The sequence below is a fragment of the Phaseolus vulgaris genome, chromosome 9 (assembly GCF_051622355.1).
Source record: "Phaseolus vulgaris cultivar YP4 chromosome 9, ASM5162235v1, whole genome shotgun sequence".
Classification (NCBI taxonomy): Eukaryota; Viridiplantae; Streptophyta; class Magnoliopsida; order Fabales; family Fabaceae; genus Phaseolus; species Phaseolus vulgaris.
In genome coordinates, this window is record NC_143506.1 from 23,899,783 (window position 1) to 23,925,408 (window position 25,626).

The 25,626-nt window shown below is 35.8% G+C and overlaps 3 protein-coding genes across 6 annotated transcripts; 1 reads left to right on the top strand and 2 right to left on the bottom strand.

Moving 5' to 3' along the window:
- The first annotated feature begins 1,874 nt into the window (after positions 1–1,874).
- On the top strand, positions 1,875–3,107 carry LOC137821807 (F-box/kelch-repeat protein At3g06240). The gene has a single exon (XM_068626564.2). The coding sequence runs from the start codon at positions 1,875–1,877 to the stop codon at positions 2,988–2,990; it is 1,116 nt and encodes a 371-aa protein (XP_068482665.1). The 3' UTR covers positions 2,991–3,107.
- Positions 3,108–5,637: 2,530 nt separating this feature from the next.
- LOC150025219 (uncharacterized) lies at positions 5,638–7,837 on the bottom strand. Its single transcript, XM_090295672.1, has 2 exons — positions 5,778–7,837; positions 5,638–5,641 (listed from the first exon to the last, which is right to left on the bottom strand). Exons 1-2 carry the CDS (start codon positions 7,835–7,837, stop codon positions 5,638–5,640), a joined length of 2,064 nt encoding a protein of 687 aa, XP_090151798.1.
- Positions 7,838–9,562: 1,725 nt separating this feature from the next.
- Positions 9,563–17,692, bottom strand: LOC137820866 (phosphoglycerate mutase-like protein 1). 4 transcript variants are annotated; one of them, XM_068625159.1, is made up of 10 exons: positions 17,531–17,692; positions 16,939–17,000; positions 13,482–13,589; positions 13,143–13,222; positions 12,158–12,320; positions 11,409–11,483; positions 11,209–11,297; positions 10,776–10,895; positions 9,918–9,962; positions 9,563–9,842 (listed from the first exon to the last, which is right to left on the bottom strand). In XM_068625159.1, the coding sequence occupies exons 1-10, from the start codon at positions 17,646–17,648 to the stop codon at positions 9,728–9,730; spliced, it is 975 nt and encodes a 324-aa protein (XP_068481260.1). In that variant the 5' UTR covers positions 17,649–17,692; the 3' UTR covers positions 9,563–9,727. The 4 variants fall into 4 exon arrangements, with proteins under 4 accessions (XP_068481260.1, XP_068481261.1, XP_090150976.1 ...); XM_068625160.1 differs by having other exon boundaries at positions 17,233–17,633; XM_090294850.1 differs by lacking the exon at positions 16,939–17,000 and having other exon boundaries at positions 17,531–17,627.
- Positions 17,693–25,626: the final 7,934 nt, after the last annotated feature.

Here is a 25,626-nt window from a genome sequence, read left to right on the forward strand (position 1 = left end):
TCAACCATAACCCTGTAATACAATTTTTTGTATCAAATAATTTTCACTTTCAATTTTAAGGAGAACATAAAATAAATAAGTTAAAACATTAGGCTGTGTTGTTGATTGGAAAGACATGTAGATAAGTTAAAACATTTGGTTCCTCACACTTGTGTCAATTTTTTTTATCATAAATTAAATGAGATTTTATCTAAAGATACTTCAAAGTTATGCAAAATTAAGAACAGTAAAGGGACACTAATGTATCTTTTATCAATTAATATTTTTTCAATTAATTTTAACCTATTATCTTAAAAGTTCTTCTCATATAAGTTATATCTATAAACTTTATGTTCATATGATATTTCATTTATATAGATTAAAATTGTAGTATAAACTTTTCAAAATATATTTAAATATACATTTTATTATTATTATTCAACTTTATTAAACTTTAACATAAAAAGTCATTGTTATTTGAAATTATAATTTAATCATTTAAGATGAAAGAGTCAAAAAAACAGAATGCAGAATCCCTTTAATGCTCTGTCTTACCTGAAAACTGACTTGCATGATAAGAGCACTCAAAACAGTTATAGTTGTAAGTTAACTGTTATAACAAACAGTTGTATATCTTTATGGTAATCATTAATTCTGCAACATTGAGACTCCTAAAACCCAAGCATTGGCTACTACCAGATTTCTGCATGACTTAGTTTTGTATAATTAAAATAATTTTGAAAATATTGATAATGAAAAAATCATGTAATACTTTCATATATGAAATGCAAAGAGGACCATTATATTATGTCGAGGTTCAAGTTTTTGAATTTTTTTTTATATTTTTTTTCTCCCTCTAAGCCACAATTTTTAGTATGACACTCACTATATTATATTGATAGATATGTATCTTAGCTACCATTTTTTATATTTATATTTTCTTTTATGGATATTTCAAAATTTAAATATATTATATTGGTACATTTTAATTGGTATATTATATAAGATAAGTATTTATTTTATATAATTAAGGCTTTATAATAAATAATTATCTTCAAGTATATAAATTATATTTTTTATTTACAATAAATAATTATCTTTAAGTATATAAATTATATTTTTTTATTTACAATCAGCTATCTAAATTTGTAATGATATTATTTTTATGTATAGATATTAAAAATTCATGTACTACAAATAAATCATTAAATAAAAATAAATATTAAAGAAAAAAAATAATTAGTTACTATATTAACAAGATTAAATATTATTTAAAAAATTTAAAAAAATTAAAGATATTTAAAATTATTTTCTATTAATAAATTTATAAAATTATTTAAATATTAATTTTTTTAATTTCTAAAATAATATCTAATTTAGTTAATATAATAATTAATTATTTTTTTGTTTTTTTTATTTTAATCACTTTTCTAGTAATCAAAGTTGAATTTAAAGATAATTTAAATATAAGATAAAGTAGTTATTAGTGATTAGAGATAATAAAATAGAATGATAGAGTGAGACGGTTGAGATAGATTTTTTTTGTTGATTACAAGAATATTAAATGAAATGCATCATTATGATTTATAAATTATTATAAAATTAATTTATAATTTGTTTATTCCCTTCTCGTATTGTTTTTTATTCAGAGATTAATTTTAAATCTTGATATAGTATAATAAATTGAAAGATATTTTTTTATTAAGATAGATACAGTTTTAGAATTATGTAATTTTAATGAATCTTAATTATAATTTAAATGCTAAATTAAGGCTAAAGATTCTAGCCAAAAATATTTTGGGATTTGTTAAGATTATTATATATATATATATATATATATATATATATATATATATATATATGTTGCAGTTTAAGAGTGGTAATTGTTAGCAAAGATGAAGAGTGGTGGCAGAAAAAGGAAGAAGACGAAGAGTGATGCCCCTCCCCCTGAACCCTTCAACGAAGACTTGACGATAGAAATTCTGTTGAAGCTACCCATCAAATCTGTGGTACGTTTCAAATGCTTGTCGAAGTCATGGTTCTCTCTAATCTCCGATCCTCAATTTGCAAGAATTCATTTTGACGCTGCAGCTGCACCCACCTACAAACTTTTCAATTTAGTTAACGATTCTGAAGCTTATTCTGTAGACATAGAATCAGCACTTTGTGATGATTCTGCGCATGCAGTGTCCAATATTCCGGTTCCTTCACGCTCTGACAAGTATGGAGACAGCTTATCCGTCGCAGGTTCTTGTAGGGGTTTTCTTCTGTTACAATGTTTGTTCACAGATTTTGTCGTGTGGAATCCATCAACTGGTATTAAGAAACAAATTTACTATAGCAATTGGTCTCCACATCATCTATCTGGAATCGGCTATGACTCATTGGATGATGACTTTGTGGTGGTGACTGTAACCCTAAGAGCTAATAAGACGGTGGTTCGTTATTTCTGTTTGAAAACACAGTGTTGGAGTTGTGTTGAGTATGGTGTTTCGTATGCTCAGCATAAGCTTGAACTCAGAAATGGAGAGTTCTTGAATGGGGCTCTTCATTGGATAGTTAAGTCCGCTGATAATCTTGGTTGTGTACTTATTGGGTTTGATGTGAGGGAAAAGAGATTTTTAGAGATTCCATTGCCGAATCATTTAGCCATTCTTCCAAAGAGATATGAAATATACTATTTGAAGGTAATGGGAGAATATCTGTCATTGTGCTTGGTGGTGCGTAACCAGGCTCCAGTGATTGAAATATGGTCGATGAAAGAATGCAAAGTAGACTCATTATGGACAAAAACATTTGTCTTTTCCTCCAATTTTGGTTGTTTTCTGAGTCTTATTTACCCCTTATGCTTCACAAAAAATGGGGAAATTTTGGCATTCAATGGCAACGAAACATTAGTGAAAATCACTGAGAACGGGAAGCTTAGATATGGGCAGCGGCAGAGCAGACTTGATTTCATGAGTTGTGGTGTGTACAGAGAGAGTTTTCTATCACTCCCCAGCAACAAGTGAAGATGAACAGCAAGAAGACCTCTGTTCTTGTGGATGTAAAGATTAATTTGTTGAAACTTTTAATGAGTGTTCATATAGAAACAATGTGATAATTTGTCTCTAGTGAATTACATGCTATTTCACACAATAATTGTTGGTTGTTGAGTTGCTCTATTGGCATTCAATAAATTTCTCTTGCGCATAGTTTAATGTTTATAAATAAGCCTTTTGTTTTGCAAATTTATGATATTCCTAAAGATCCATGCGCAATGAATGAATAAATCTTTTCCGACGTCTTAATTTATTTATCTGCATAATTTCTGAACATGGAAATTATGAATACCTTGGGCTGTTGCATTATACTCCCAGTATGCACTTCTAATTTAATTACTGTTAAAACATTCTTAAATTTAGATAAATGTTATAATTTCACTAACAAATATTTTCTTAAAAGTAAGAGATCATTTCTATCGAACTAAAAGTAATATTATTCTTTGTTCCTGCTAGGGAGATGGGACCTAGAGAACTGTTGAAGTCTTCTTCTCCTTCCTTCGGTCGGGCAGATGGCTAGGTGATGGACTGGGATCCTTCTCTTTCTTCTGCTTACCCTTCGGCACTCGGGACTCGGTCGTCGGGTGAACACCGGATGGTGGGGGTACCTGCGAAGGCACTCCGACGCTCAAGTCAGTAAAGCGGGCGGTTAGCTCTCAGGTAGGTGAACAGTAATAATGGCATACCTTGCTCCTTGGAATGCGTGCTATTTATATTATTCTAATGGGCCTACCTTGTTGGGCCCGTTTATCGAGGTGGATACCGCTTAGGGTTGCATTACCTAATTCTTGATGATGGATTAGCTTTACTGATCTCGGTTTGAGCGTTAATCGTAATAGGGTTCGGCCGTCGGCCACATTCTCATGGTGAGGATAGGCCATCGGCCAAATAAGTGTGGTCTTCGACCATCTCAGTTAAGTCTCCAAAGGTTTCGGCCACTCGTTAGTCGGCCAAGTATGCAAAGGTCTCGGCCATTTGTCAGTCGGCCAAGTATACAAAGGTCTCAGCCATTCGTCAATCGGCCAAGTATACAAAGGTCTCGGCCATTTGTCAGTCGGCCAAGTATACAAAGGTCTCGGCCATTCGTCAATCGGCCAAGTATACAAAGGTCTCGGTCTGTCGGTCGTTCGGATGACGGGTGTCATCCAGTTATCGGCGTCGGCCTCTTCTTCTTCGATAGCCAGACACTCGGCCTCGGCCTCTGTCACACTAGGGTGTCTCAGCCATATTTGTATGACTGACCTCTGGTGGCTCTTCTTTTTGGTGATCGAGAGCTTGGACAGGATGTCGGCCCTTTTGTTGTCCTCCCTCGGTATGTGTTGCAAGGGCGCTTTGTTGAAGCGGGCGATACTGTTTTTGGCCGCGTGGTAGTATCGCTGCAGCAAAGGCTCTTTAACCTCGAAATCTCCGTTGACTTGGCCGACCATCACCTGGGAGTCGCTTTTGCATGTAACCTCGCGCGCTCCCATGTCGTAAGCTAGGTTCAGCCCGGCCAGCAAGGCCTCGTACTCGGCCTGATTGTTGGTCGCCCGAAATCCGAACTGGAGGGCTTGTTCCAGGAGGAGGTCGCCCGGCCCTTCCAGGACGACTCCCGCTCCACAGGCTGTTTTATTTGATGAGCCGTCCACGTAGAGAGTCCAACCGTCCGAGAGTGTGGGCAGTGGTGTCAGCTCGGCCGAGAAGTCGGCCAAGCATTGAGATTTGATGGCGCCCCTCGGCTCATAACGTATGTCGAACTCGGAGAGTTCGACCGACCATCCTATCATCCTCCCTGCAAGGTCCGGTTTAGATAAAATTTTGAAAATAGGGTAGTCGGTTCTTACAGTTATGGAGTGATTTTGGAAGTAGGGGCGCATCCGTCTTGCCGTGAGGACGAGTGCGAGAGCCACCTTCTCAATCATCTGATATCGAGTCTCGGCCGAATGGAGGGTTCGGCTGACAAAGTATATGGGTCGCTCCTCGCCCTCGGCTTCCTGCACTAGGGCAGCGCTGACTGCTTCTTCCGAGACTGCTAGATTTACGAGGATTGGGGCGTCGGGTCTCGGCTTCTGGATGACGGCCGGAGATGTGAGGAACTCTTTGAATTTTTTGAAGATTTCCTCACATTGGTCGTCCCAGACGAATTTTTTGCCTTTACGGAGCAACTGAACGATCGGCCTCGTCCTCTCGGCCAATCGGGGGACAAAGCGAGAGAGGGCGGTCAGCCGCCCAAGGAGTTGTTGTACCTCCTTCACGGTGTTCGGGCTTCTCATGCTGAGTATGGCCTGACATTTGTCGGGGTTGGCCTCTATCCCTCGGTGGGTGAGCATGAAGCCTAGGAACTTTCCTCCCTCCACCCCGAAAGTACATTTTTCGGGGTTGAGTTTCATGTTGACCCCCCTTAGGGCCTTGAAGACCTCGTCCAGATCCTTCAGGTGTTGCTCGAATGAGTCGGACTTCACGACTATGTCGTCCACATAGACTTCTACCGCCCGGCCTATTAGACCCTTGAAAATTTTGTCCATGAGGCGCTGGTAGGTTGCCCCGGCGTTCTTGAGGCCGAACGGCATGACCTCGTAGTAGTAGTTGGCGTCGGCCGTCATGAAGGCCGTCTTCTCCTTGTCCCGCGGGTGCATGCTTATCTGGTTATAGCCAGAGTAAGCGTCCAGGAAGCTCATAATTTTATGGCCGGCCGCCCCATCCACCAAGCGGTCAATGTTCGGGAGGGGGTAGGTGTCCTTCGGGCATGCGCTGTTGATGTTTCTGTAGTCGACGCACATCCTCCAGTTACCGTTAGGCTTGGTAACCATGACGACGTTGGCCAGCCATGTCGTGTACCGGGCCTCCCTTATGAATCCGGCCGATAGGAGCTTACCGGCCTCTTCCTTCGCCGCGAGCCGTTTTTCGTCGCCCAAGTCCCTCTTCTTTTGGGAGATCGGGCGGGCTTCCTTGAATATGGACAGCCGATGGGTGATGACATCCGGGCTGACTCCCGGCATGTCGGCCGGCGTCCATGCGAACATGTCGACATTCTTTTTTAGCGCGGCGTGCATGACCTCGGCCTCGGCCGCCGCCAAGGCTGTCCCTACAGCCGTGTTGTGCTCTTCGTCGAGGAGGGGGACCCTCCTCAGCTCCTCTCTTGCCTCTAGCCTGTCCTCGGTTGCCCGGGGATCAAGGTCTACTAGTGCTACGGTTGGCTGGGCCTCCCTCGGCCGGTCCTTCCTGGGGGAGCGGTCCTTTCGGGAGGACTTCCTCGCCCGAAGGGGAGAAGTGTCTGCCCTTAGAGGCTCCACCCGGAGACTCTCGGCGTAGCACTCTCGTGCTTCTTTCTGGTCCACGTGGACTGTGAGAATGTCTCCTGTCTTTGAGGGGAATTTCATTGCGAGGTGGGGGGTTGATACTATGGCCATCAGCCGGTTGATGGATGGTCGGCCGAGGAGGATGTTATAGGAGGTGTTGGCGTCGATGACCAGGTACCGGATTTTGATGGTCTTGGTGTTCTTCCCCTCTCCGAAGGTGGTGTACAAGTCGATATATCCCTTGGTACCCACTCTCTCGCCCGAGAATCCTACCACGTGGTCGTCGTATGGCATCATCTCGGCCTCGGTCATTCTCATGGCCTTGAAAGTTTTCCAATAGAGGATATCTACCGAACTTCCTTGGTCCACGAGAGTCTTCCTTATGGTGAATCGATCTATGTCGACCGCTATCACCATCGGGTCGTCCTGCTGGCGGTAGTCCACGCCTTTAAAGTCTTCGTCCGTGAAAGTGATGGGTGGCATCCTTGGTCGGAACGCCACGGCGTTTACCTGGTGTACCGCCCGGAGGTGCTTCTTCCGGGCGTTGTTTGTGCTTCCTCCCCCGGCGAAACCGCCGGCTATGGTGTTGATAACCTCTCGGTTACCTCTCCTATCGCCTTCCCTCGGGGGATCGTCCCTTCGAGGGGGGTCGGCCCTTGCGGGTTGCCGGTCGCCTCTGTTGTTTTGGTTTTCTCGGCCGCGCTGAGGTGACCTCGTCCGCCTGGGAGGATCCGCCCGGCCTGGTGGGTCTCGGCCATTCCTGACGAACCGGCGGAGATGCCCAGCCTGGATAAGTTCCTCTATCTTGTCCTTAAGTGCTTGACACTCGTCGGTTGAGTGTTCGGTGTTCTGGTGGTACCGACACTGCTTCCTTCGGTCGGCGTTATTTGGGCTGGCCACCTTCCTTGGGGGAGGGATCAGCTCGGCGTTAAGGGCTTCGTCCAGAATCCTTCCCCGCTCGGCCGTTAGGGGTGTATACCTCGAGAAACGGATCGGTCGGTCTCGATTTTCCCGGCGCCGGTCCGTTCTCTGTATCGGCCGAGCCTGTCGGTCTTTTTCTTCCTTCCTCTCTCCACCGGCCTCGGCACGGGCCTTGTTGCGGAACTCTCTTAGCTCCTCCAGCTGCATGTACTTAGCGGCTCTCTTTCTCAGCTCGTCCAGGCTGTCGGCCGGCTGCATGCATAGGTTGTCGGCAAAGGGCCCCGGGCGCAGGGCCGTCAGCATGTGGTGCATGGCGACATCCGGACTCAGATTTCGGATGCTCATTGCCACTTTGCTGAACCTATCTACGAAGGTCCTCAGCGACTCTCCTTTCTCCTGGCGGATGCCTACCAGGGCGATTGAGGTCAGGTGGTGCGGCCGGCTGGTCGCAAACTGTGTTTCGAACTTTGCGATGAGCGTGGCAAAGCTATCTATGGAGTTGGGTGAGAGCTTGGTGAACCAGCTAAGGGCTGCACCCTTCAAGGATGTGGGGAACACCCGGCACAAGACGGCGTCGTCCGAGGTGTAGAGACTCATATGGGTGGTGTAGGCGTCCATATGCTCGTCCGGGTCGGTCGACCCGTCATATCGGTCTCGGTTGAAACCCTTCCACTTCTCAGGAAGTGGGACTTCGATGATGTTGTTTGTAAAGGGGTGACGGCGGTTCGGGTCAGCCGTCAGGGTCGTCCGGGTGGACCTGATTAGGCACGACTCGTCGCCCATTTCAGTTTCGCGGGGAGGGGGTCGGTCTCTCGTCCCCTCGGCCACATCCGGGTTGGGGGGAGAGGTGTAGGACTTGCCAACCACGTTCGTCGGTATGACAGAGGGTCCTCCCTCCCCCAGCTTCTTTCTCATATCTTCGTTCTCCCTGCGGAGAACTTGCAACTCTTGTTCATTTTTCTGAGCGGCCTCCTCGGCCTTTCTTCGCATCTCGGCCATCTCCCTCTGGAGAGACAGCAGCAGCATTGTTTGGTCGGCTTCAGTCATTCTTTCCATGCTTCTTGTTGAAACCATCTACTTTTTTCCTTCAGCTAGTTTCCCTCGGCCCCACGGTGGGCGCCAATTGTTCCTGCTAGGGAGATGGGACCTAGAGAACTGTTGAAGTCTTCTTCTCCTTCCTTCGGTCGGGCAGATGGCTAGGTGATGGACTGGGATCCTTCTCTTTCTTCTGCTTACCCTTCGGCACTCAGGACTCGGTCGTCGGGTGAACACCGGATGGTGGGGGTACCTGCGAAGGCACTCCGACGCTCAAGTCAGTAAAGCGGGCGGTTAGCTCTCAGGTAGGTGAACAGTAATAATGACATACCTTGCTCCTTGAAATGCGTGCTATTTATATTATTCTAATGGGCCTACCTTGTTGGGCCCGTTTATCGAGGTGGATACCGCTTAGGGTTGCATTACCTAATTCTTGATGATGGATTAGCTTTACTGATCTCGGTTTGAGCGTTAATCGTAATAGGGTTCGGCCGTCGGCCACATTCTCATGGTGAGGATAGGCCATTGGCCAAATAAGTGTGGTCTTCGACCATCTCAGTTAAGTCTCCAAAGGTTTCGGCCACTCGTCAGTCGGCCAAGTATGCAAAGGTCTCGGCCATTTGTCAGTCGGCCAAGTATACAAAGGTCTCGGCCATTCGTCAATCGGCCAAGTATACAAAGGTCTCGGCCATTTGTCAGTCGGCCAAGTATACAAAGGTCTCGGCCATTCGTCAATCGGCCAAGTATACAAAGGTCTCGGTCTGTCGGTCGTTCGGCCAGATTTCTGAAGATATTGACTTATCAGTCTCTCGGTCAGGCTTGACTGGGAGTCGGGCAGGCAGGTGGGTCCCGGCCTAGTCCAGTACCGGTACATTCTTTATTGTTTATTAAAATAAATAAAAAAGCTATATTATAGAAATAATATAATATTATTGAAATTTGTTTTAATTAATTTAAAAAGTTCAATAAATAATTTCTAAAGCTAGTTGAACTTCTCCACTTAATTATAAAGGTGACAAGATGTGCCTCATAAAGTGTTACTACCTTTCTAGCGTTAATTTAATAGTTTTCTTTTTTTATCAGCAATTTATGCATGTCTCTCGTATCTAAAATTTAATTTCACATCATTTCCTTTCTAAAAGTTTCTTTGAGACTTTTTAAAAACAAATACAAGTATAGACTTCATGGCTTTTAAAATTATTTTTAAACACGATTACAATTGTAACCCTAGGGAAATCCATTGGACGTAAAAAAGTCAGAAGAATTTGATAATGTTTTAAGTTATCTAGAATCATAATGGCCTAAGAATTAATGGAGAGTTTCACCCACAACCTTGATATTCAAAGTTAACACATGAAAATTTGATATCCATAAATGAATGCTAAAATAGTTGTGATTTTAGCATTGAAGAAACGAATAAATGCAAATGATGAAAACGAAAGAAATTCCAGAATATAACAGCAATAGGAAGTATCAGTTTGGCAGGCCGTTCCCCGCATATTTCTCGTCAGCAACATCACTAGGAAGGTCAAGGCCAAATGGAATTTTGCCAGGATAGTTGGTAGATGATTCATCTGAACCAATCATACTGCAAAGTGAAAAATGAAATTCATAGGTGAGTTTTCAGTAGAAAGTTACTCTGCAAATGAAATGAAATGCTCACCCTTTATCAACGACAACCATTGAACGTAGCTCACAATTAGCAAAGCTGTATAAAAAAGAAACCCAACATCAACTAATTAGTACAATGAAAGTTTGGTACAACTAAGGCTCACAAAAAACTATTTGCTAAAAGCTATATATTTCTCTTAAGATTGGGATTGAAAAATTCAGAGATGGGTTTTCAAACAAATTTTTGTACAAACTATTTTTCAGCTTCAATTTTAAGGGGAACACCAAATAAAAGGTTAAAACGATGTGAAGGAATACCCCTCAAGTGTAATTTCTCTTGTCCTCCGCTTTTTATTTTCAAAGTATTTTTTTTCCAAAGGGAAGTGAAGATTATTACCAAATAAACTCCATGATATTCAGAGAACTCAAACCTAACAAATTTTTTAAAATCACTAGAGTTTATGTTTTAAAAAAAAAATCATTAAAACATAATAAAACACAACAAATACTTAATTACAATAGTATTCTAATCAAATATTAGCATAAAAGTTTCAAAATTGTAATTAAAATTTTTGAAGTCTCCATGATATATATCTAATACTGTTACACCACCCAACACAATTACTATTTAGAAGTGTTTGTGCTTCTTACGTTGTCGGACAGGGACATGAATTATACACTACTATACTCAACCAAAAGAGTTGTCATGTAATTTAATGTATATGATATATATATATATACACACACACACATTGTCTGATAAAAGTAAAACCTAAGTGGTGTTAGGATTCAAATTGGTCATTCAATAGATGGGGGAAAAAAGCACGTTGTTTATTCTTTCTTGCATATATCTCAAAACTAAGGTGTTCATAAAAGAGACAGGCCAGTATGCTTTCAGATGAATACTTACTGTGTACAGATTTCACTCTTCACAGTTGGATGACAATCATTTCCAAAAGCACTCAAGGAGCGGAACAGAAAACCGCTGTGGGTAACAACAGCTATCTCCTTTTCTTTTCTTGTCCACAGCCTGGACCAACAAGAAGATATGAAAAAAAATCAGATTTCTAGTTGAAAGTATGTGCTTCAGATGTCGAACACTTGAGAGAAAAAAAAGAGGTTTATTATCATAGTAAAGTGCAACATGGCCAAAATGTCAACACAGTCCAGCCAATTAAAAAATTCAGTTTAAACTTCAATTCTAGTAATATATGAACATTTAAATTCAGTTCAATCAAGGTTATTTTTCTCTTTACCTCTCCCTGCTTGTCTTCAATTAAGACTGTTCTTGTTGAATATGAATACTGATTGATATGAAATATAAATTGATTGATCACACTCACCATTCCAAAAATTTAAGTCCCCTAGCAGCAACTTCTTCATTCTTCTCTCTAATGTCAGGTTTCCACAGAATGTCTTCATCATTCTCTATCTGACGCAATTTACACAACGCATGAATCCCATCATATTCTAGTAACTATGGATCAGAACAAACTGTGGTAGCTCTAGCCCATACATGAGATAATCTTAACAGATCACCTACCAATGAAAAATCAATAGCTGGAAACATATGTCGGTAGTCAGTGATGCTTCTTCTCTTATCACAAGGATGCACCCCCTGAATTTCCCAAAATAAAAAATGTATAAAAACAATTGTTGAAATTAAATGCCAAATGACATTAAAAACAGCTACGAAGGGGTAAAAAAATTATATGCTCAATTTTAAAATTTTGGCTGCTTATCATAACCCAATCTAGTCACTAGCTGGCTATAAGACACGCAATTTCTAATATAATTATCCAATCAGATTTTCCTTTAAATTTATACAGTCAGTACATAAATCAATATAGAAGAGCCAACACACATATCATGCGTGAATAGACAAACTTACTATCTAATAAGACTTGGGAAACATGGTTAAAATAAAACGAAAGGGCCAAAGTTGGAACTGGCAAGTACACCGTACAGCAGCTCTCCAAGTAGCTGACATTATTTGTATTTTATTCAATAACAAAACAAACATGAAACAGCTAATGAACAACGAGACCTGACATCAGCTTCCTAAATAAGCAAGGAAACAAGCTCCAGAAAGGTAATGGAAACGGCCAACATGTAATTTCAGTAATTCATCAGGTACTTCCTAATTACTGGTTCTGTATCTTCTTGAAGCTTGGGAAGAAATAAGTAAGATATAGTAACTAACAGATTGTTGAAAGAAAGCAAAGGTATGATTGATTTTTGGCCCAAACTGTCAAACTCCAAAGTTACAAAACTGTCATCATCATTACATACCAAGTGTTCTCGGCAAAGCTCCACAGCTATAAATGGTGGAGCATTAAGACTGGAAATTGCAGGGCGACCACTGTCTCCCACATCGTTATTCATTAGGGGAGGTACGCCAGTCTCATCTGTACATGCTTCACCACCAAAGACTCCCACTGCTGTTTGCATGGTCCTGCAATGCAATAATTAGCAATTTGAACATACGATAATCACTACCCCTTAAAATTTTGTATGTTTAATAATATGCAAAAACATTTCCTCAGTGAAAACGCCAGTACAACTCCACTTGACTGCCTTTAAATAATTTTCATGGGATACAAATGTTTTTAAAGAGTTCTTAAATCTTGACTGCCTTTAAATCAAGATTAATATTACCCACATATTAAATATAAAACTGGAATGTTCACAAATGTTTCCAGTTTTTCTTGCTTTTTCAGAATAAAAAATAAATTAGAAGCCATTTTGCTAATAAGCATAGTGCCCTCATATTCGAAACAAAAATAATATTTGAAAGGCTATAGAATAGATGTTAGGGATATAACAAACTCACACACAAACACATGGAATAGATTAACTGAAACTGTATCATTCAAAGAGTAAAATTGACATGGGACATCTATTAATAAATTTGTGCTCCGTAGGATTTTGGTCAAGAATCATATTTCGTTGAAACTTCACAGCTGCATCATCCTTCAACAAGCAGTAAAAATTATAGTTTCAAAAAATCATACTTAAGTTGGTTATTTTATACATGATTATCTGAGTCAAGAGTGATTTGTAAAGAAGTTTGTATGCACCTTAATATTTTAAGATGTTTTCTTTACTCACATGTCACATCATGTACAAGTATCCTTATCAAGCTATCTGGTATATTTCAATAAATCTTGAAGACCTTGGTGAGAACAAAAAACGATCTTAACATGAGAGAGTGAAAGGAGTATTAAATATTGACAAAAAGTTTTAGGAAAAATTTTAAATTACAATGTGGATATACCTTAACAAGGGAGAAACTATAACTAGTTCAATTGTTTTCGAAAGACCACTGGCCTTAACATGTCCTCTCAGATTTTCAACCTGTCATGGAGGCACAAATATTACACATGGCATTAAAATTACAAAATATTGCTGAGATGATCACAAGGAAATAACTAAAATGAAATGATAATTGACACATTATCTCGTGAGAAAATAAGAGGAAGAGATTAAGATGATGTGAAAACATAACATTTAACACAAGTACCAATCTCTATAGGATATCCTAGAACTTTATTTTTTTTAGAGTTCAAATACTTCAAGATTTTTCCTAGAATAACATCATTTGATTAGCAATTACCTGTTTCCAGCCAAGAGGGGTCAGATTTGCATCAAAAAGATCATAAGACTTGTACGCTTCAAAGTCCTTCTCACCTTCTACATTATGAAATCCTTGGGCATGTCTAACCTGAATACAAGATTGGATAAGACCATAATACACTTGAACATAAATAAATGATCTTTTCAAAACCAAAACACAGCACAAAAGGAAGAGAAGGTAAGAAGAGAATGGAGTTTTATTTTCATACTTTCACATCAATGATCTATAGCACATAAATAGAAAAGGACTAATAACATTCCATTTCTAAAAGTACAAAATATTAGAGATCCATTTAATCCTAATTTGTTCTCCCCTTAATTCTAGGAAATTATTTCCTATCATGATATGAATTTAACACCCGAATTTCAACCATCCTAATTTATTGATACTCCTCCTCAAGTTGTTGCAAATATATCAATCATACCCAATTTGCTAGCTTGTAGTTCAAATGGCTATCTGAAAAGCCCTCTGTTCACAATATTTGCTACCTGTTGTCTAATTGGTACAAATGGAGTGGATATTGTTCCTCCTTAAGATTTTCCTTTATGAAATATCAAATTCAACAGGTTTTGTTTGATCATGTTAAATAGGGTTGTGAGCAATTTTGATTGTTGTCTTGTTATCACAATACAACTTCGTGCAAAAATAAATAGGCTTCTTCAGTTCTTCTAAAACTTGCTACAAAACATCACAGATTCCTTGAGTCATTGATCTAAATTCAGCCTCAGCACTACTTCTAGCAATAGAACTTTGCTTATTGCTCCTCATTGTAACCAAATTACCTATAGAATTGTGAAATATCTAAATGTAGACCTCCTATCTATAATTGATCCTGACCAATCAGCACTAGTATACAACTTGACTGTTCTTGGTTTCCTCTTAGATAGCAAAGAATTTTATAAATAGCTTCAAAATGTAACTTCCAAGAGCAATTCAAATATTGAGTTACCATGCTCACAACAAAGTCATTGTCTGGATAAGTCAGTGTGTAATAAGTAAAATAATTTCCCAACAAGCCTTTTGTATCTAAATGTGTCAATTGGCACAACTATGTGACTTCTCTAAGCTTAGTATTGACCACTATAGGTGTATCTGAAGGTTTACGTCCTCTCATCCTCACTTTTTTCAAGAGATAAAGAATGTACTTTTGCTTGTGATACCATGATGCCCTTTTTTTTTATCTTGAGACATCCATCCGGAGAAGTTATCCCAAGTCTTTAATCTCAAATTCTTTGGCAAGCCTTTGTGTCAATATGCTGATATCTTCAAAATCATCCGTACTTACAATTATGTCATCTGCATAGAAAATCATATCCTTGGCCTTTAACAAATTTATGAATCTTTAAGACCATGGTTTTTTGGGGATTGCTTTAGTCTATATAATAATTGTGTTAGTTTGCATACCTTTGTTCCAAGCATCTAGAGAAACCAGTGGAGGTTACATATACCCTTCTTTCCCCCCATTCTCCATTCAAGAAGGTGTTCTTTACACTCGACACGAAGTAGACAAATTATTACAAGAGATATAACTTTGAACGACCAAGGATGTTTTGTACAAGACCTAATATCTTTCCTAACAGCTATGAGAAGATTGAGTAGACTTTGACACAAAAATACTTGAATCATCAATGTCAGGAACTTCTAAAGGATCATTAGGAATTTCATGATCCAACCTCTGCCTAGACTCTTGATGATGTTGTTGAATGGGGACTCTCTTTTCTTATGCTTGAATATCCCCGAGTTCATACTATTTTAAACATATTTGTGTAGCTTCAGCATTTTTATTTAAGATGGCATTTGTGTATTAGAGAATTCACCAATTTTCACAATTAAACTATTTAGTTTCATTGATATTCAGATGATTTTTGTGATGGAATATCATTATGAAACTTAAAAGTTAAATCGAAACCATCTTCACTTGTTTTGAGCAAGCATTTTCATTTGAACCCTCCCATTGGTCATCATCAAATAAATCCAACTCCTGCCAAACAGTCATTAAGGCATTATAATAGGTTGTTATATTGTGCTCACCATGTTGCATCTTCCACATCCAAGCGTTCAGTTTAAATAAATGGGAATGACTATCCATAACAAGATAGGTTTCCTTGATGGCTTCCAACCGAAACTAGTTGAGGCAAGGGAATTTTTGAAGAGTCCACATCGACTAAATACAAAGCCAAACATAGTATATAAGTGGGTGTACAAACCTCACCTTCTAAGCCAGTTTTGTCGGTTTGATTTATACTTAAATTTCACTTTCTTAAGACAAAGTCATTTAGAGTCTATCTTGATCAAGTTTGTTAGGCCTCATATCACCCGCTATCAGGTTCCCTCTACTCCCACACTAAAAATATTCAGTCTTAGGTGAGAGGAGATGTATTTATAAATGAGTACAAATCTCACCTTATAAGCAGGTTTTGTAAAGTTGAATTAAGTTTAAATTCAACTTTCTTGAGAAAAACAAACTGTTTGCCCACAGCTAGATCCATGGAGTTTATCAACTAGGCAGTGACAATGAAGTTTTCAAAGCATCGCTGCCTGTATTTTGGATCTGTGGCTGCTGGTGGTTGCACCTCCCTAGTCAAACAGCCAAATCATCAACCACCAAATGTAAAGTTTTGGTTTTTACATTCAGTTTATGACTGGTATTTGAAGAGTTCTTAGATAGAAAATTTGTTGTTGGTCAATGATGCTCATCATCCAAGTTCATCACACCACTGCTCTGCTACCATTGAATGGAATGAACTGGGACTGAACACGGCAACCTAATTTTAAGGATGGGAACCCTAAAGCTCTAGATACCATGTAAGAAGAGAATGAAGTTTTTCTCCCATACTTTCAAGTCAATAACCTACAACATATAAATAGAAAAGGAATAATAGCCTACCCCCCAAAAAACAATGGATTGATTTAATCCTGATTGTTTCTCTCCTTAATTCTAGGAATTTATAACCTATCATAATCTGAATTTAACACCCAAATTTCAACCTTCCTAAATTACTAAGGAACGCCCTAAAAATATGTAGTTACTGAAATTTGGCTCACATTAGCTAAATTTTAAGCACTTCCTAATAATCTTGCTTTCAAACAGCACAGTATATTTTAAAATTTCATCTTGAGATTTCAAAGAGATAAGTAGGTAATACTAGTGAGTACAACGTACACCCTCCGTCCCTATTTTATTAGACCCTTTCAACTAATTCACACCCTTTTAAGAAATTTAGTTAAATCAGTTAAAATTTAGTGAAACTTTGTTATTCGTGAAGAGACAGCAAATGTTCTGGAAAGGGTCTTATAAACGGGTGATAAAGGAAGTATCTCGACTGAGTTAAGCTCTGGGATTTTCATTTCACACACAATGAAAAATAGATTGATTACATGGGAAAAAACAACTTTTAACAAAAAAAACTTTTGTAAGGATAAAGTTGCCACGAACCAGGTGAAGAGTTTTACAGCGGTGCAACGGGTAAAGAATTTGACCAGCAGCAGTATCCATATCTGCGTGACATTGAAGAAAAGCCAATAATAACATGTAACTGATGAAGTTATCATTTATCAGTAAAGCAGGTCTGTTTTCTGGTTCAGCTTAAAAGGAATGAATTATAAGGCTTCCAACACTGTCTTGCCCTCTTGAACAGACAGGAACAGCCATAGATAGGCAAAAATGCTTAAAAGTATTTATACCTAAAAAAATTACATTACACATAAATCCACAAAAGAAGGTTCGTACATTCGCAACAGAGAATGGTCCACAACCAAGCTTACGCTCCAAGCCTCGTGGAACATACCACAGTTTACCAAAAACAAGTTCAATTTTGATTTGTTATTATTGCAAACGAAATGGAACAAATCAAATGGAATTGAAGAAATCGAATGGGCGTGAATCGTTACGAAGAAAAACTGCGTCGAATCTAAGTACCAGGAAACGACAAATTTCCTGAGTAAATTGGATGGTTGGAAATTGAGAGGTTATGAATTTTCAGCAAAACGCATAGAGAAAAAATAGGATGGGAAGAAGAGAAGAGTACCTGAGGGATAAGAGCAGCAAAGGAAAGAAGGAGAAGGTGGAGATGCGCAACCACGCTTGGAAATGGAACCGGGGACAAAAATGGAATTCTGTAAAATAGGATCACGAATGATAAGCATGGTGTTAACCTAAAAAGAGAAAAATAATTTGTGACGTTGAGAAATTTGCGAGTTTTCAGCATAAACAAAATCATTTTTTATAATAATCTAAATCAAAACCCGACTTTTAATTATAATATTAACTTGTGGTCGATATATTTTAACCCGATAAAAGACATGGTATTTCTCATTATGATAAATGTTTTAATAATACGATTGTAATTAATGAGAGGTTAATTGTCACAATCAATTGCAATCAATGAGAGGTTAATTGCCACAATTAATTGTCATTAAATGGAACTTTCTTACTACAATTATTTGTCATTAAAGGAAGGTTAATTACCATTAATTGTATTTATTATTGTTGTCTCATATAACCATTATATATAGTGACTTCCTTCAAACAATGTAACAAACTACAAACATCAACACACACTTCCTCCTCTCTATTTGTTCTTATATATTCTCTATTTCTTCTCTTGTGTGTAAGTGAAAGTTTTGGCTCTCTCGCCGGTGGTTTTTTTACCTCTGTTTAAAGGGGTTTTCCACCTAAAAATTATGGTATCATTCTCACTTTACTTGTTACTTTAATTTCTCATAATCTTTGGTTGAGATTATTACGTTTTCGCACACGATATCCCCACAACGAGAATTAAGAGTATAGAATAGAGTTTATATTGTTCACTTACTAAGAAAGTGATCACTTATTTATATGTTTGGTTGGACTCAACATTAAGAAAAACAATAAATAGTTGTCATGAGATATAAATATATTATAATAGTAACATATAACTGAGTTATGGTCTGATTTATGTGTCTTGAATTTTATATTAAATGAGTGGTTATTGATCTAAATGTATGCGGTTGTAATTCGAGGTATGTACATAAGTCCCCAAGTTTGGAATCTGAGAAGATGTACAGGTGGATCAATTTGAAGGATGAATGAGTTTAGTTGTTTGGACCCATTTGAATATAGCATAACAATAGTATTTGACCGTTTGGTTCAAGTTTGATAAAGTTTCTTGATGTTCGTTTGAAATCGGATTGTTACTTGACTGTTTGGTTCAAGTTTGATCAAGTTTCTCCATGTTTGTTTGAACTCAGATTGTGACTTGACCATTTGGTTCAAGTTTGATAAAGTTTCTCGATGTTCATTTGAACTCGAGTTTTGACTTGACCGTTTGGTTCAAGTTTGATGGAAGTTTCCCGATGTTCGTTTGAACTCGGATAATAGCTTACAATAAGTATCATTGTATATCGTTATGTGTAAAAAAGAACTTTATTTCAAAAGAATAAGCCTCATTAAAACCTTACCAAAAAAGACCCTTAGTAGAGATAAAAAACCGAGGTAAGAAAAAAGAGTACTTCTTCACGTTTAAAGGGAACCATAAAGTTTGCACCTTGGGTCAATCAGAAAGGTGTTTCTCACGTAGATGTTTGGGGAGTGTCCGCCAAAATCGGGCTATGCATGTTGTACGAAGTGGCCAAGATCACATGATCAGATAAGCTATTCGATTAGATCTCGTACCTTGAAGCATTATTCCGAAGTGTGACCCATATTTTGATGATAATTACACTTCTTGGTTGGGTCTGATGACTGGTTGCCGAAGGCGAAAGTTGCACCAACCCAAGGTTGCACGCTTCGTGCAGGATCACGTCCCGACTTATATTCAAAGGAGTATAATCCTCAAATCTCCGAGCTCTCTTTCTTTTAGGATATTGTTTCGAAGTGACAAATTTTGAGGTTTTCATTATTTTTCTTCCTGCATCAACATTCTCCTCAATGTTGATGTATCAGACAGCTTGACTGTGAAGTTCATCCATGTTGGCATGAGGATCCGCGTAAAGGGTGTCTAAGAACTATCCTGAATGAAGTCCTATCAGTAAGGTGTGCATGGCTACAACCAGATGGAGGTCATGAATGTTTGACGTTACTTTTGCAAATCGTGCCATATATTGTCGCAAGCCTTTTTCTTCACCTTGCACCACATTGTGCAACGAAGCGGACGTCACAACTATTGGTTTGCAATCAACGAATCTGACTAAGAACCATGCACAAAGTGTGTTAAAGGAGTTAATGGAATTCTTGGGCAAGGAATAGTATCATTCCAAGGTCACCCCCAGTTTGCAATGTACGACCATGTTCCTTGAGAAAAGGTTCACCTAGGTCATGTATGCTTTGATGTGAGCCTTAGGGTCTGAAGTCCCGTTGTATTTTTCCAAGCTCGGCCATTTCCATTTTCGGGGTAGTTGAGCTCTCCTGACATCTAAGGTAAAAGGGTGAAAACCTTATAGATTAACTTTCACTGTTTCATTGAGAGGGGGATTAGGTATCACCTTGAATGGTATTTGCTCGTGTCCCCGAGTTTCCCTCCACGGTGATCTTGGAGTTGGAGCATAACGAGTCTCCCTCCATGATGATGTTGGAGTATGTTGTAAGGAGAAGTACGTTCTTGCTGAATAGATGGTTCAAACGATAATTGTTGGGACTCTGTCATATATTGGGTAGGATTCCTACTAGTCCCAATATGGTTGTCATCTCTTTCCACCAATTGATCTTGAAAAGCTTGTATCTAAGCTTGGTTTTGTTCAAATTCCACCTTGTGTTGCTCTTTTGGGGATGCTATATCCCCTTTAATCTTGTCCTGCATTTGTTTGAGGACTTTCTCCATTGCCTTTTGCAAGATTTCCTCATTCCTTCGGAGGATAGCCTCGAGCTGGGTGTCCATGTTGTTTTGTGAAGAACTCATGTTGATGTACATCTAGTTGTTGGGGAAAAGTTTTACCAAAGCCCCATGGTGGACGCCAAATGTTCTTACCGGAGATGAACTTAGGAACTGTAACTCGACGAGGACAGGGTGTTCCTCAAGAAAAGAGGGGGAGGTCCACCTGAAAAAGACTCTTTAGTGTTTAAGTCAGTAGGAGCACAAAGATTATGATAAGTGCTTAACAATATGAAAATTAAGAGTATAAAATAGAGTGTAATGTGTCCCCTTAATAAAAGAGTCATTACCTATTTATAGTTCTGGTTGGAATCATAACATTAAGAAAAACAATAAATAGTTATCATGAGATATAAATGAATTTTATAATAGTAACTGATATCCCCTAGTAACTTATAACCCAATTATGGTCTAATTTATGTGTCTTAAATATTATATTAAATGAGTTGTTATTGGTATGAATGTATCTTATTGTAATTGGGGGTATGTACAATTTGTAATATCGCTATTGGTCATTCTTGGATTTTTTTTTCTCCATCTACATGTGTATTTTACTGTAAAATTTGTTTCCAAAGTATACATAATTCCATCACAATTTCTTTTACATATTTCTTTTCAAATTCTTTGTGTAATTCTATACTTTCCTCCTCCATCTTCATATTATTTTTAATTTCAACAATATCCTTTTAAGAAGGATGAAAAGTGTGATATCTTCTTCTTTATATTTAAGTGGTGGTGATTGCTTGTGATAGCTGGTGAACATTGGTAATTGAGGTAAGTTTTTTATTACTTTTATGGGTGATAATTATGTTTTTATTCACTTATTTATTTTATTTATTTTTTGGAAGCCTACAACCCAGAAAAAACTCAGTTAGGTGCAAAAATATAGTATAAAACTAAAAAATAATTTATCTTCGCACTGAGGAACATTTAATATAACGAATTTTTTTGTCAATCCTTTTATATAGATGATGAAACTATTCTCTCAAATTGTGGTTAAAAAATAATGAAAGTGTTACTGCGGAATAAAATATGAAAGTATATGCAAACTGAGACTATTTAAAATAGTGATATTCATTTAGAATTATTTAAATTTTTAAAAAAGGTTAAAATCATTTTTTTTACAAATTAATATAGAGGTGAGTGGAAAGATGTGAAGGTGTAAGGAAAGATCTGTAAGTGGAGGAACAATTTGGCCTTTCTTTATTTCTTTGACCTGAAAAAAAGGAAGATATAATGACAAATCATTTATCTTATTCAACGTAGCTTGTAAGAAATTGAGTAAAAATGTTGAATTACTTTTCTTAACACCCAGTCAATTAATAAATTAATAAAATAAATACAATAGGGGAATAACGAAAATAAAAAATAAAAATTCCAGCTTACGTAAAGGGAAAAAATATAAGACTGTGTTCCAATTTAGGATATAATCATTTTTATTAATAATTATAAAATCATAATACATTATTTTTTTAGTTTTTAAATTATTTAAAAGTAATTGAAGACACCATCATTATATTCTTTTCATAAAAGAATAAATATATTTTATTATTTGAAAGATAATAAAACTAATTCAATATTTTTAGTTAAATTTTATTAGAATAATAATTTTGTATTACATTTCTCTTTCTATAATTCTTAAAAGGTAGTAAAAATATAAGAAAATATTGTAATAATATCATGTAAACTTAGATGTTTATCTTTTATTTATTTAAGAAGTTAGTATTTTATCTTATTTAACCAGTGTGAGTAAAAGTGTGATTTTGACTCTCTTTTTTTCATTCAACATGTGAATTTTGAAGGAGTGGTACGTGTTTATCTCTTTTGTTTATTAATTTACTTTTTTTTAATTTAGTTTTTGTTTCTTATATTGCAGTGGAGATATAAAAGAAAACATACATTTGAATTAAAAGAATTCCATTAAACTGATATACAACAATCATTTGCTCGAGTAAACTCACATGTTCTGTGTTTTTAGTGTTTTAAATAAACGTACTTGCACTTTAGTATTCATTCTAGGGTGAAATATAGTATTTTTCTTATTAGGATATTAATACCTTAAATTTTAGAGTGATTGAATTATAAGAATGAGAGAGTGTGAGAATAAGAATAAAAGTGAAAAATAAGATTATTTTGACAAAAGAAAAAATAGAAAGTAAGGGAAGATAGGTGAAATATTTATTGTATTTTAAAAAATTTATTCTAAAAAACACATTTTGAAAAACTTGTTCCAAACGGTATAATTTATGTTCCATAAAACTTATTTTTAAAATTTTATTCAAGAAAGTTCATTCCATAATATATTTTCCATGTTTTAGAAAGTTTGTTTTGAAAATACTATTCCATTAATCTTGTGTTTCAATTTTTTTATATTTTTTTTTAAATTCATGTTCTGAAACAGGTAATCCAAAAATGAAATTTACAAAGGATATGGAGTGCAATTAAAAATTATGGAGGTGCGGGAAGAAAGTCTGATATACAGTTGTCAAACGTTCCGTCTAAACCAAACTTGTATGAACCAGGTTCTATTATTTCTGAATGGGCTGTAGTTTTTAACTTGACCCAACTCTATATCAAACCAACAAAAGATTTTGATCCACTTCAAGTTTTTTAAAGAAAATAATAAAATTAAATAATTTTAAATAAAAAATATTAGTCAATATAATATTTTTATTTAAATTTTAGTTAATATAATATTTTTAAACAAAATTAAAAACCAAACATAGCTTAATTAGAAATATAAAAAGTGCATGTCACTTATTAAAACGTAAGATAAAAAATATGTATTTAAAAACTAAAAGATGTAAATACGTGAATGTCTTTTTCAAAATTATAATGAATATGAATGTGACTTCGAAAAGCTAAGTGTAATTTGTTTCTTTATTATTTTTAAAAAATATAATACATTTGATAAATTAATTTGAATCATTTTTAAAAAAATGGGTTAAAGGTTGTCGGAGTAATTATTAATTACATTTTTTTTTGGTAAAGTAATTTATAAATATAAAATGACGTAATGGAATCTATAATTTTAAATTTTACTTTATATATATAGAAATACAATTTTGGTAATTGTTATTTTAGAATAGGAACTCATATATATATATATATATATATATATATATATATAAAAGTATATTATTTTTTTATTTTAGGGAAAAATTTTAATTTTTTTCTAAATTAAATAATTGTTTATTAAAGGAAGTTTGGTTTTGGTAGTGATAGACTCTAATCTTTTAAACAAATGGTGAGGTGATGGGTTGAAATCCTAATTCTTATTAATGAAGAACATTTGATTGGGAGTGAATGACCTAGTTTTGATAAAGTTAGAGTAGAAATATAAAATACATAATCACCTATTTCAAACTTGTACTTGTCAATGTTACTTTTATATTACACACACATTTGTATTGTATATATTAAAATGATCAATTTCTATTTTAAAAATTAAAATATAATAATATATTAGTGAGATATAATTTAAAATGAATCACTTAAATTATAAAATAAATAACTTACAAATATAAATGAAATTATAATTAAAATAGTGTTGTTAGTTATACACATGTTTACTTAACTCTATTAAAACTTGAAAATGGATATTAAAATTTCACACATTTTGCAAATTTCATCCCTTTTGTGTATAGAAGATGAAGTGAGTTTAATCTCTTTTCCATTGTCATGCCTAAATAAAGAGGATTAATCTCGAAATCGTTTAATATGAGTATCTAAAAAGCTTCAAATCTAAATTATTCAAAGTTAAACATGTTTTATCCTCATATTATAACAACGTCGGAATTTAATCAATGTAAAGTTTAATATTTTTCAATGATAATAAAGATGATTTAAAATAAATAATTAAACATTATTTTTAAACACATAATTTAATTAAATATTATATTTACTACTTTATATAGTATATTTATTTTAAATCTATTTATATTTTTAATATGTTATCAATAAGGATTTTTATAACATTTCATAAAGTGTATACTTTTTTATTCAATATTTTACTTCAACAATGTATTTTCTTTAGAAATTATAAGTTTATAATTTATTTTCAATGTATAAGTTTGAATATTATAATTTAAATTTTGAATTGGTGTAATATGGTTTATTTTAATATATCTCAATAAGTGCTTGTATTAGACTTTCACTCCCTCACAACATATCTTTTAAGAGAAAATCAAAACAAACAAACACCAATTTGTTGGACTATGTAATTATGGATGGTAAGATAACGACATGATAAGAGATGACTTGATAAATTCAAAAAATTATTATTTATTTTTATCAGCAAAGAAAAAGTTATTGTTATAATAGACTCAAAATGACTATAATATTATATTAAGAAATAAATTTGAAGCAAAATTCATTCTTATAAAATTGACTTATAAGATAAAATTTGTACTTATTTATATACTATAAAATATTTAAATTTCTAAAGTTTATACTTATTTATATATATAAAGTATTTAAATTTCTAATCCATATGTATCTCTAAAATAAACATATTTATTTCCCTAGTAAAAATGAGTTGTACAATTAACCAAACTGGTATAATATATAATTTATAAAGTCTTTTGAGCTATAAGTTGGTGATGGTGAATGAAGTTTTGGAAAAAGTAATTTGGCACTAATCATACGTTGACAATGTTGAATTAACTATCGGACAGCTAATAACTACCATCTGTTGTTTACATACACAAGTGTAATTTCAAATATAAAACTAGATACCTCAACTTACCTATAAACCTTATTATACCATTGTTTAATAACTTGTCTATAACTAATCACAAGTTTGTAACAATAATTTTAGTCCACTAAACACGCTACTTGGATTACATATAGTCTATAACATGTTTTTATTTCAATTCTAGCCAACAAAATTGGATCCTTGATCTTCATTTTCTGGACTTTGATTTTTTTTTTCCACCGTCTCACCCACACAAATTTGACTAATTCGAAGTTTTAGACCGATCAATATGGTAGCAAACCAAGAGGTTTCTCTGGTTTCGAAAAAGACAAAATTTGTGGATTGCTGGATATTATAACCCAACTTGAGTTGGAAGGTTTTAAATAACTAGTTTTTCCAAATCGTGTATTGTACAGTTGCAATTCCCTCTAAGAAAGGGTACGTGGGGCTACTTTGTCTCCTCCACATAGCTATCTGGTTTAGATCTTAATACTATATATATTTGTATTTGCAAAACTAGAAACATGTATGTTAGAAGTGGATATATGGAAAACTAACCAACTATAATCTCTGGATTTTG